Consider the following 13,269-nt stretch of genomic DNA (forward strand, 5'->3'; position numbering starts at 1 on the left):
AGTTGCCGTACCAGGCAGTGATACAGCCCGACAGGATGCTTTCAATTGTGCATCTGTAAAAGTTTGTCAGGGTTTTAGGTGACAAGACACATTTCTTCAGCCTCCTGAGGTTGAAGAGGCGCTGTTGCGCCTTCTTCACTACACTGTCTGTGTGGGTGAACTATTTCAGTTGCTCTGTGATGTCATTGCCGAGGAACTTAAAACTTTCCACCTTCTCTACTACTGTCCCGTCAATGTGGATAGGGGGGTGCTCCCTCTACTGTTTCCTGCAGTCCACAATCATCTCCTTTGTTTTGTTGACATTGGGTGAGAGGTTGTTTTCCTGACACCACACTCCAAGTGCTCTCCCCTCCTCCCTGTAGGCCGTCTCGTCGTTATTGGTAATCAAGCACACTACTGTTGTGTTTTCTGAAAACTTAATGATTGAGTTGGAGGCATGCATGGCCACACAGTCATGGGTGAACAGGGAGTACATTTGGGCCCCAGTGTTGAGGATCAGCGACGTGGAGATGTTGTTTCCTACATTCACCACCTGGGGGCGGCCTATCAGGAAGTCCAGGACCCAGTTGCAGAGGGCGGGGTTGAGACCCAGGGCCTCAAGCTTAATGATGAGCTTGGAGGGTACTATGGTGTTGAATGCTGAGCTGTAGTCAATGAACAGCATTCTTACATAGGTATTCCTCTTGCCCAGATAGGATAGGGCAGTGTGCAGTGTAATGGAGATTGCATCGTCTGTGGACCTGTTGGGGCAGTATGCAAACTGAAGTGGGTCTAGGGTGGCAGGTAAGGTGGAGGTGATATGATCCTTCTCTCAAAGCACTTCATGATGACAGAAGTGATTGATACGGGGAGATAGTCATTTACAGTGCCTTGCGAAAGTATTCGGCCCCCTTGAACTTTGCGACCTTTTTTCACATTTCAGGCTTCAAACATAAAGATATAAAACTGTATTTTTTTGTGAAGAATCAACAACAAGTGGGACACAATCATGAAGTGGAACGACATTTATTGGATATTTAAAACTTTTTTAACAAATCAAAAACTGAAAAATTGGGCGTGCAAAATTATTCAGCCCCCTTAAGTTAATACTTTGTAGCGCCACCTTTTGCTGCGATTACAGCTGTAAGTCGCTTCTGGTATGTCTCTATCAGTTTTGCACATCGAGAGACTGACATTTTTTCCCATTCCTCCTTGCAAAACAGCTCGAGCTCAGTGAGGTTGGATGGAGAGCATTAGTGAACAGCAGTTTTCAGTTCTTTCCACAGATTCTCGATTGGATTCTGGTCTGGACTTTGACTTGGCCATTCTAACACCTGGATATGTTTATTTTTGAACCATTCCATTGTAGATTTTGCTTTATGTTTTGGATCATTGTCTTGTCATCAATTTTAACCATCTTCCCTGTCCCTGCTCAAGAAAAGCAGGCCCAAACCATGATGCTGCCACCACCATGTTTGACAGTGGGGATGGTGTGTTCAGGGTGATGAGCTGTGTTGCTTTTACGCCAAACATAACGTTTTGCATTGTTGCCAAAAAGTTCCATTTTGGTTTCATCTGACCAGAGCACCTTCTTCCACATGTTTGGTGTGTCTCCCAGGTGGCTTGTGGCAAACTTTAAACAACACTTTTTATGGATATCTTTAAGAAATGGCTTTCTTCTTGCCACTCTTCCATAAAGGCCAGATTTGTGCAATAAACGGCTGATTGTTGTCCTATGGACAGAGTCTCCCACCTCAGCTGTAGATCTCTGCAGTTCATCCAGAGTGATCATGGGCCTCTTGGCTGCATCTCTGATCAGTCTTCTCCTTGTATGAGCTGAAAGTTTAGAGGGACGACCAGGTCTTGGTAGATTTGCAGTGGTCTGATACTCCTTCCATTTCAATATTATCGCTTGCACAGTGCTCCTTGGGATGTTTAAAGCTTGGGAAATCTTTTTGTATCCAAATCCGGCTTTAAACTTCTTCACAACAGTATCTCGGACCTGCCTGGTGTGTTCCTTGTTCTTCATGATGCTCTCTGCGCTTTTAACGGACCTCTGAGACTATCACAGTGCAGGTGCATTTATACGGAGACTTGATTACACACAGGTGGATGGTATTTATCATCATTAGTCATTTAGGTCAACATTGGATCATTCAGAGATCCTCACTGAACTTCTGGAGAGAGTTTGCTGCACTGAAAGTAAAGGGGCTGAATAATTTTGCACGCCCAATTTTTCAGTTTTTGATTTGTTAAAAAAGTTTGAAATATCCAATAAATGTCGTTCCACTTCATGATTGTGTCCCACTTGTTGTTGATTCTTCACAAAAAAGTACAGTTTTATATCTTTATGTTTGAAGCCTGAAATGTGGCAAAAGGTCGCAAAGTTCAAGGGGGCCAAATACTTTCGCAAGGCACTATAGTTCAGTTATCTTTGCCTTCTTGGGTACAGGAACAATGGTGGCCATCTTGAAGCTTGTAGGGACGGCAGACTGGGGTAGAGAATGAATTAATGAATATATCCGTAAACACACCAGCTGGTCTGCACATGCTCTGAGGACGCAGCTAGGTATGCTGTCTGGGCCAGTAGCCTTGCGAGGGTTAACATGTTTAAATGTGTTACTCACGTCGGCCACGGAAAAGGTGAGGGGGCCCCGTAGTCATTGGTAGCGGGCCACGTCAGTGACACTGTTTTATCCTCAAAGCGGGCAAATAAGGTGTTTAGTTTGTCTGGAAGCAAGACGTCGGTGTCCGTGACTTGGCTGGTTTTCTTTTGTAATCCGTAATTGCCTGTCGACCCTGCCACATAGGTCTTATGTCTGAGCCGTTGAATTGCGACTCCACTTTGTCCCTATACCGACATTTTGCTTGTTTGATTGCCTTGCGGTGGGAATAACTACACTGTTTATATTCGGCCATATTCCCAGTCATCTTTCCATGGTTAAATGCGGGGGTTCGCGCTTTCAGTTTTGCGCGAATGCCGCCATCTATCCACAGTTTCTGGTTAGGGTAGGTTTTAATAGTCACAGTGGGAACAACATCTCCAATGCACTTTCTTATAAACTCACTCACCGAGTTTGCGTATACATCAATGTTATTGAGGCTCTGAGGTTGCCATAACATTTCCCAGTCCACGTGATCAAAACAATCTTGAAGCGCAGATTACGATTGGTCAGACCAGCGTTGAATGGCTCTAGTCATGGGTACATCCCGTTTGAGTTTCTGCCTATAGGACGGTAGGAGCAAAATGGAGTCGTGATCAGATTTGCCGAAGGGAGGCCAGGAAAGGGCCTTGTATGCATCGCGGAAGTTAGAGTAGCAGTGATCCAGTGTATTGCCTGCGCAAGTGCTGCAATCAATATGCTGATAGAATTTAGGTAGCCTTGTTCTCAAATTTGCTTTGTTAAAATCCCCAGCTACAAAAAATGAAGCCTCAGGATATATGGTTTCCAGTTTACATAGAGTCCAGTGAAGTTCCTTGAGGGCCGTTGTGGTATCTGCTTGAGGGGGGATATACACAGCTGTGACAAAAACTGACGGGAATTCTTTTGGGAGACAATATGGTCTGCATTTGATTGTAAGGAATTCTAGGTGAACAGAAGGACTTGAGTTCTGTATGTTGTTATGATTACACCATGAGTCGTTAATCACGAAGCATACACCCCCATCCCTCTTCTTCCCAGAGAGGTTTATTTATGTCGGCGTGAAGCATGAAGAAACCTGGTGGCTGTACCAACTCTGACAACATATCCTGAGAGAGCCATACTTCCGTGAAACAGAGAATGTTACAATCTCTGATGTCTCTCTGGAAGGCAACCCTTGCCCTAATTTAGTCCACCTTGTTGTCTAGAGACTGGACATTGGCGACTAATATTAATATACTCGTAAGAGGTGAGTGGTGTGCTCACCTTCGAAGCCTGACCAGGAGGCCGCTCCGTCTACTTCTTCTGCGGCAACGTTTTTTGGGTCGGCCTCTGGGATTAGATTCAATGTCCTGGGTGGTGGTCAGAACAAAGGATCCGCTTCGGGAAAGTTGTATTCCTGGTCGTAATGTTGGCAAGTTGACGTCGCTCTTATATCCAATAGTTCCTTCTGGCTGTATGTAATAACCCTTAACATTGTCTGGGCATTCTGACAATGTAAGAAAAAACGAAATACTGCAGTTTCCTAAGGACTCGAAGCGAGGCGACCAGTTGCCATCTTGCAATATTGGTTGCCATCTTGCAATATTTGCGCATAAAGGCGTTTCCATCGCCATTTCTTCAATAATTAACTTTACCGACACAAAAAGATCCTACCATGTCGAAAGAACACATGATCTCTCTGCATTTATAAACCTGTTTCCATCACAGCTGTTGTGATTTTTTTAAAATTAATACGATATGACTTTACTCGCATAAAAACTGTAGATGTAAACGTGGTTTATGAAGCAGAGAGAACAGCACACCCAGAGCCATATATTTAGATTATGGCTCTGTGCACGTAGCGCCACCCCATTAGCAGGAAATCTTCCCACGATCCTTCCGCCTCTGAGCACACCCACAGTAAGACTCTCTATACAAATGATTTTTGCTCCAGTTACATGGTCTTTATATACTGTTTCAGGCAGACCATACAGAATTCCTTCAGCATCAGGCATAAACAGTCACAGCGGTACAACAATAATTTATGAACATGGTCTATGCAGACAGAGACAGAAAATTAAACATTACAAATGTATTTCACCAACATTATCAGAGGATGATCTCATGATTTTGGCTTCAGCCGACCGAGCTCATGTTGTAAACCTGCTATTCCTCTAATGATTCTTTATTAAAACAAAGCATATACTTTTCCAGGTGTGAGTCTCTGTCCTCTTCATTTCATCAGGTACTTTTTGTGGACACCACCAACGTGTGCAGTGACCTCACTCTATGGTAAACCTGTGGTCATAAACCTTTCACGGACGTGTTCTCCGATAAGAGCACACTGTCAGTTCACATTCAACCCATGATCAGCCAATGAATGTTTATAAACACACACATCACAGGTTAAACTCCCGATCAGGTAAAATCACATGAGAACCAGGACGAAAACTTGGATGGAGTTGATGTTAAAGAAAAATACTATTCTTGGGATAAATGCAAATACACTGTCAACAAGCCTTTGTACTGACTTTGGGATGCGACACACACTCATGCAACACACACAATGACTATCCACTCCACATATCACATACATAAATGCCCTTTCTCACAGGTTCAGATTCATGCGAGACACTGACATTGTAAAATAACCTTTAGCATTCTAAGTTAGAATGCATTGACTCCCTAGATGATTCTGCTAGCAGTCCAAGTTCAGTCAAATCAAATAAAATTTTATTTGTCACATGCGCCGAATACAAGTGTAGACTTTACCGTGAAATGCTTACTTACAAGCCCTTAACCAACAGTGCAGTTCAAGAAGAAAATATTTACCAAGTAGACTAAAGTAAAAAGTAATAATAAAAGTAACACAATAACAAAAACGAGTATATACAGGGGGCACCGGTACTGAGTCAGTGTGCAGGGGCTAGTTGAGGTCGTCTGTACATGTAGGTGGGGGCGAAGTGGCTATGCATGGGTAACAAACAAACAGCGAGTGTACAAAAGGGAGGGGGGTGGTCAATGTAAATTTTCCAGTGGCGATTTTATGAATTGTTCAGCAGTCTTATGGCTTGGGGGTAGAAGCTGACTTTTGAGACTTTCGGTCCTAGATTTGGTGCTCAAGTACTGCTTGCCGTGCAGTAGCAGAGAAAACGAGTCTATAACTTGGGTGGCTGGAGTCTGGGTGGGAAAGGTTTTGTAGTGCCCTCTTCACAACTGTCTTGGTATGGTTGGACCATTATAGTTCGCTGGTGATGTGGACACCAAGGAACTTGAAACTCTCGAACCGCTCCACTACAGCCCCATGGATGTTAATGTGGGCCTGTTCGGCCCGCCTTTTCCTGTAGTCCACGATCAGCTCCTTGGTCTTGCTCACATTGAGGGAGACATTGTTGTCCTGGCACCACTCTGACAGTTCTCTGACCTCCTCCCTATATGCTGTCTCATCGTTGTCGGTGATCAGACCTACCACTGTTGTGTTGTCAGCAAACTTAACGATAGTGTTTGAGTCGTGTTTGGCCACGCAGTCGTGGGAGAAAAGGGAAAACAGGAGAGGACTAAGTACACACCCCTGAGGGGCCCCAGTGTTAAAGATCAGTGTGGCAGACGTTGTTGTTGCCTCCTCTTACCACCTGGGGGCGGCCTGTCAGGAAGTCCAGGATCCAGTTGCAGAGAGAGGTGTTCAGTCCTAGAGTCCTTAGCTTAGTGATAAGCTTCGTGGGCACTATGGGTCTATGGTGTCCGGGAGGATGCTGTTGATGTGAGCTATGACCAGCCTTTCAAAGCACTTCATGGCTACCAAAGTGCCACGGGGCGATAATCATTTAGGCAGGTTACCTTTGCTTCCTTGGGCACAGGGACTATGGTGGTCTGCTTGAAACATGTAGGTATTACAGACTCGGTCAAGGAGAGGTTGAAAATGTCAGTGAAGACACTTGACAGTTGGTCCGCGCATGCTTTGAGTACACGTCCTGGTAATCCGTCTGGCCCAGCGGATTTGTGAATGTTGACCTGTTTAAAGGTTTTGTTCACATCGGCTACTGAACAGCTGGTGCTCTCGTGCATGCTTCAGTGTTGCTTGCCTCGAGGCAAGCATGAAAGGTATTTAGCTCATCTGGTAGGCTCGCGTCACCGGGCAGCTCGCGTCTGGGTTTCCCTTTGTCGTCCGTAATAGTTTTCAAGCCCTGCCACATCTGACGAGCGTCTGAGCCGGTGTAGTAGGATTCAATCTTAATCCTGTATTGATGCTTTCCTTGTTTGATGGTTCGTCTTGACGGCATAGCAGGATTTCTTATAAGTATCCTGATTAGTCTCCCGCTCCTTGAAAGCGGCAGCTCTAGCCTTTAGCTCGATTTTTAAAATGTACATGTTTTTTTTTACCTTTATTTAGCTAGGCAGGTCAGTTAAGACAAAGTTCTCATTTTCAATGACGGCCTAGGAACAGTGGGTTAACTTCCTTGTTCTGGGGCAGAACGACATATTTGTATCTTGTCAGCTCGGGGATTGGATCTTGCAACCTTTCGGTTACTAGTCCAACGCTCTAACCACTAGGCTACGCTGCCGCCCCGATGCGGATGTTGCCTGTAATCCATGGCTACTGGTTGGGATGTGTACGTACAGTCATCAATGCACTTATTGATGAAGCCGATGACTGAGGTGGTGTATTCCTCAATGGCATTGGATGAATCGTGGAACATATTCCAGTCTGTGCTAGCAAAACAGTCCTGTAGTGTAGCATCTGCGTCATCTGACCACTTCCGTATTGAGCGAGTCACTGGTGCTTCCTGCTTTAGTTTTTGCTTGTAAGCAGGAATCAGGAGGATATAATTATGGTCAGATTTGCCAAATGGAGGGCGGGGGAGAGCTTTGTATGCATCTCTGTGTGTGGAGTAAAGGCGGTCTAGGATTGCACATGTGACATGCGGATAAAAATGGGGTAAAACTGATTTAAGTTTGCCTGCATTAAAGTCCCCGGCAACTAGGAGCTAGGTTTTACCAGAGGTAGCGTCTATGTTCTGCCGGTGCATGGAAAATCCTGCTAGCTCTATATTGTCTGTATCTTCGTTCAGCCACGTCTCGGTGAAACATAAGATGTTACAGTTTTTAATGTCCCGTTGGTAGGATAATCTTTATCGTAGGTCGCCAATTTTATTGTCCATTGATTGCACGTTAGCGAGAAGAATGGAAGGCAGTGGGAGTTAACTCGTTCACCTCCGGATTCTCAGAAGGATCCCCGATCTGCGGCCCCTTTTCCGGCGTCTTTTTTTCAAGCAAAAGGCGTGGATCTGGGCCTGTTCCAGTGAAAGCAGGATATCCTTCTCGTCGGACCTGTTAAAGGAAACAGTTTCTTCCAGACTGAGGTGAGCAATCGCTTTTCTGATGTCCAGAAGGTATTTTCGGTCATAAGAGACGGTAGCAGTAACATGTACACAATAAGTTTAAAAAATAAGTTACAAAAAAGGCACAAAAAATAACAAAATAGCACAATTGGTTGGGAGAATGTAAAACGTCAGCCATGTTCTTCGGGGTATTCAATGGCAGATGCTCATATAAAAAACGTGTCTGGACCAAAGAAACAGAAGTTCTACAAGACGACTCACTGCTCTCTGTACGTTAAAAACAAACCTGCAGAAATGCAGACTAGGGCCAAGATGGCGCCAATAGCAACTTTGAAGTATTTCTTTCTGTTATACAAGCATTTCGATACTCGCAAAAACATCTGCTAAATATGTGTATGTGACCAATATTTTGGGGATTTGATTTGACAAACATACACAGTACACACGTATATGATCTTTGATATAAATACATACTCTTTGTTATACACATACATATATTTGTATATATCTCTGTAGAAATCTTTATTAAAAACTATGTTTTTATAACTGGCAACATAGTCCTGGAAGCTAGTGTGTGTCCCTGTGCTGATCTTGTACAGGTGTCCAGGTATCTAGTCGGAGGAAAGCACACGTCTCCAGAAGGGAGTCTTTCCATTTTAAAAATTCAGAAGTGTTTGGACCCGTTTTATAAAATGATATTGTGACCAAACAAAGAAAAGGAGTAAAAAAAACATACACTGTTTTCTCTTTGTGCTGTGACTTCCACAATAACTAAAACATACACTGTGTTCTCTTTGTGCTGTGACTTCCACAATAACTAAAACATACACTGTGTTCTCTTTGTGCTGTGACTTCCACAATAACTAAAACATACACTGTGTTCTCTTTGTGCTGTGACTTCCACAATAACTAAAACATACACTGTTTTCTCTTTGTGCTGTGACTTCCACAATAACTAAAACATACACTGTGTTCTCTTTGTGCTGTGACTTCCACAATAACTAAAACATACACTGTGTTCTCTTTGTGCTGTGACTTCCACAATAACTAAAACATACACTGTGTTCTCTTTGTGCTGTGACTTCCACAATAACTAAAACATACACTGTGTTCTCTTTGTGCTGTGACTTCCACAATAACTAAAACATACACTGTGTTCTCTTTGTGCTGTGACTTCCACAATAACTAAAACATACACTGTGTTCTCTTTGTGCTGTGACTTCCACAATAACTAAAACATACACTGTGTTCTCTTTGTGCTGTGACTTCCACAATAACTAAAACATACTAAATAAAACTAGCACTAGTCTTAATCGTAATGATGAAATATTCATAATGTAAAAAAATTCTATACTATTTGTTTTACAATGTTTACAGTTGCGTACCCTATTTACAAAGTATGGGGGAGTTGAAAATCCCTCAGAGACAGAGTCCAGTGTGTGTGTGTGTGTGTGTGTGTGTGTCTAGCCAGGGTTGGTCTTCTTTCGTTTGCTGGGGCTCTGTCCTGGATCGAACTTCAGCTCCCGATACTGCATCTGTCAAATACACAGTCGGAGTTAAACACACGCACGCACGCACGCACGCACGCACGCACGCACGCACACACACACACACACACGTACAACTAACCTTGTGGGGATACACAATTCAAAATTGTATTTTCCCTAACCCTAAAACATAACCTTAACTCTAACCCTAGCTCCTAACCCTAACCTTAACTCTAACCCTAGCTCCTAACCCTAACCTTAACTCTAACCCTAGCTCCTAACCCTAACCTTAACTCTAACCCTAGCTCCTAGCCCTAACCTTAAATCTAACCCTAGCTCCTAACCCTAGCTCCTAACCCTAGCTCCTAACCCTAACCCTAAAACATAACCTTAAAACTAACCCTAGCTCCTAACCCTAACCTTAACTCTAACCCTAGCTCCTAACCCTAACCTTAACTCTAACCCTAGCTCCTAACCCTAACCCTAAAACATAACCTTAACTCTAACCCTAGCTCCTAATCCTAACCTTAACTCTAACCCTAGCTCCTAACCCTAACCCTAAAACATAACCTTAACTCTAACCCTAGCTCCTAACCCTAACCTTAACTCTAACCCTAGCTCCTAACCTTAAAACATAACCTTAACTCTAACCCTAGCTCCTAACCCTAACCTTAACTCTAACCCTAGCTCCTAACCCTAACCTTAACTCTAACCCTAGCTCCTAACCCTAACCTTAACTCTAACCCTAGCTCCTAACCCTAACCTTAACTCTAACCCTAGCTCCTAACCCTAACCTTAACTCTAACCCTAGCTCCTAACCCTAACCTTAACTCTAACCCTAGCTCCTAACCCTAACCTTAACTCTAACCCTAGCTCCTAACCTTAACTCTAACCCTAGCTCCTAACCCTAACCTTAACTCTAACCCTAGCTCCTAACCCTAACCTTAACTCTAACCCTAGCTCCTAACCTTAAAACATAACCTTAACTCTAACCCTAGCTCCTAACCCTAACCTTAACTCTAACCCTAGCTCCTAACCCTAACCTTAACTCTAACCCTAGCTCCTAACCCTAACCTTAACTCTAACCCTAGCTCCTAACCCTAACCTTAACTCTAACCCTAGCTCCTAACCCTAACCTTAACTCTAACCCTAGCTCCTAACCCTAACCTTAACTCTAACCCTAGCTCCTAACCCTAACCTTAACTCTAACCCTAGCTCCTAACCCTAACCTTAACTCTAACCCTAGCTCCTAACCTTAACTCTAACCCTAGCTCCTAACCCTAACCTTAACTCTAACCCTAGCTCCTAACCCTAACCTTAACTCTAACCCTAGCTCCTAACCCTAACCTTACTCTAACCCTAGCTCCTAACCCTAACCTTAACTCTAACCCTAGCTCCTAACCCTAACCTTAACTCTAACCCTAGCCCTAACCTTAACTCTAACCCTAGCTCCTAACCCTAACCCTAACTCTAACCCTAGCTCCTAACCCTAACCTTAACTCTAACCCTAGCTCCTAACCCTAACCTTAACTCTAACCCTAGCTCCTAACCCTAACCTTAACTCTAACCCTAGCTCCTAACCCTAACCTTAACTCTAACCCTAGCTCCTAACCCTAACCTTAACTCTAACCCTAGCTCCTAACCCTAACCTTAACTCTAACCCTAGCTCCTAACCCTAACCTTAAAACATAACCTTAACTTAACCCTAGCTCCTAACCCTAACCTTAACTCTAACCCTAGCTCCTAACCCTAACCTTAACTCTAACCCTAGCTCCTAACCCTAACCTTAACTCTAACCCTAGCTCCTAACCCTAACCTTAACTCTAACCCTAGCTCCTAACCCTAACCTTAACTCTAACCCTAGCTCCTAACCCTAACCTTAACTCTAACCCTAGCTCCTAACCCTAACCTTAACTCTAACCCTAGCTCCTAACCCTAACCTTAACTCTAACCCTAGCTCCTAACCCTAACCTTAACTCTAACCCTAGCTCCTAACCCTAACCTTAACTCTAACCCTAGCTCCTAACCCTAACCTTAACTCTAACCCTAGCTCCTAACCTTAACTCTAACCCTAGCTCCTAACCCTAACCTTAACTCTAATCCTAGCTCCTACCCCTAACCTTAACTCTAACCCTAGCTCCTAACCCTAACCTTAAAACATAACCTTAACTTAACCCTAGCTTCTAACCCTAACCTTAACTCTAACCCTAGCTCCTAACCCTAACCTTAACTCTAACCCTAGCTCCTAACCCTAAAACATAACCTTAACTCTAACCCTAGCTCCTAACCCTAACCTTAACTCTAACCCTAGCTCCTAACCCTAACCTTAACTCTAACCCTAGCTCCTAACCCTAACCTTAACTCTAACCCTAGCTCCTAACCCTAACCTTAACTCTAACCCTAGCTCCTAACCCTAACCCTAACCCTAACCCTAGCTCCTAACCCTAACCTTAACTCTAACCCTAGCTCCTAACCCTAACCCTAACTCTAACCTTAACTCTAACCCTAGCTCCTAACCCTAACCCTAACTCTAACCTTAACTCTAACCCTAGCTCCTAACCCTAACCTTAACTCTAACCCTAGCTCCTAACCCTAACCTTAAAACTAACCCTAGCTCCTAACCCTAACCTTAACTCTAACCCTAGCTCCTAACCCTAACCTTAAAACATAACCTTAACTCTAACCCTAGCTCCTAACCCTAACCTTAACTCTAACCCTAGCTCCTAACCCTAACCTTAACTCTAACCCTAGCTCCCAACCCTAACCTTAAAACATAACCTTAACTCTAACCCTAGCTCCTAACCCTAACCTTAACTCTAACCTTAACTCTAACCCTAACCCTAACCCTAACCTTAACTCTAACCCTAGCTCCTAACCCTAACCTTAACTCTAACCCTAGCTCCTAACCCTAACCTTAACTCTAACCCTAGCTCCTAACCCTAACCTTAACTCTAACCCTAGCTCCTAACCCTAACCTTAACTCTAACCCTAGCTCCTAACCCTAACCTTAACTCTAACCCTAGCTCCTAACCCTAACCTTAACTCTAACCCTAGCTCCTAACCTTAACTCTAACCCTAGCTCCTAACCCTAACCTTAACTCTAACCCTAGCTCCTAACCCTAACCTTAACTCTAACCCTAGCTCCTAACCTTAAAACATAACCTTAACTCTAACCCTAGCTCCTAACCCTAACCTTAACTCTAACCCTAGCTCCTAACCCTAACCTTAACTCTAACCCTAGCTCCTAACCCTAACCTTAACTCTAACCCTAGCTCCTAACCCTAACCTTAACTCTAACCCTAGCTCCTAACCCTAACCTTAACTCTAACCCTAGCTCCTAACCCTAACCTTAACTCTAACCCTAGCTCCTAACCCTAACCTTAACTCTAACCCTAGCTCCTAACCCTAACCTTAACTCTAACCCTAGCTCCTAACCTTAACTCTAACCCTAGCTCCTAACCCTAACCTTAACTCTAACCCTAGCTCCTAACCCTAACCTTAACTCTAACCCTAGCTCCTAACCCTAACCTTAACTCTAACCCTAGCTCCTAACCCTAACCTTAACTCTAACCCTAGCTCCTAACCCTAACCTTAACTCTAACCCTAGCTCCTAACCTTAACTCTAACCCTAGCTCCTAACCCTAACCTTAACTCTAACCCTAGCTCCTAACCCTAACCTTAACTCTAACCCTAGCTCCTAACCCTAACCTTAACTCTAACCCTAGCTCCTAACCCTAACCTTAACTCTAACCCTAGCTCCTAACCCTAACCTTAACTCTAACCCTAGCTCCTAACCCTAACCTTAACTCTAACCCTAGCTCCTAACCCTAACCTTAACTC

At 43.9% G+C, this 13,269-nt stretch overlaps 1 protein-coding gene across 1 annotated transcript in view; it reads right to left on the reverse strand.

Annotated features, from left to right (window-relative positions):
* Positions 1–9,176: 9,176 nt before the first annotated feature.
* Positions 9,177–13,269, reverse strand: part of LOC139388371 (multiple C2 and transmembrane domain-containing protein 1-like) — a 137,968-nt gene continuing 133,875 nt past the window's right edge. The window contains exon 22 of the mRNA XM_071134988.1: positions 9,177–9,477. Coding sequence (XP_070991089.1) covers positions 9,406–9,477 — 72 coding nt within the window. The 3' untranslated portion in view covers positions 9,177–9,405. The remainder of the gene's footprint in view (positions 9,478–13,269) is intronic.

Source organism: Oncorhynchus clarkii, chromosome 29, assembly GCF_045791955.1.
Source record: "Oncorhynchus clarkii lewisi isolate Uvic-CL-2024 chromosome 29, UVic_Ocla_1.0, whole genome shotgun sequence".
In the NCBI taxonomy this organism is placed as follows: Eukaryota; Metazoa; Chordata; class Actinopteri; order Salmoniformes; family Salmonidae; genus Oncorhynchus; species Oncorhynchus clarkii.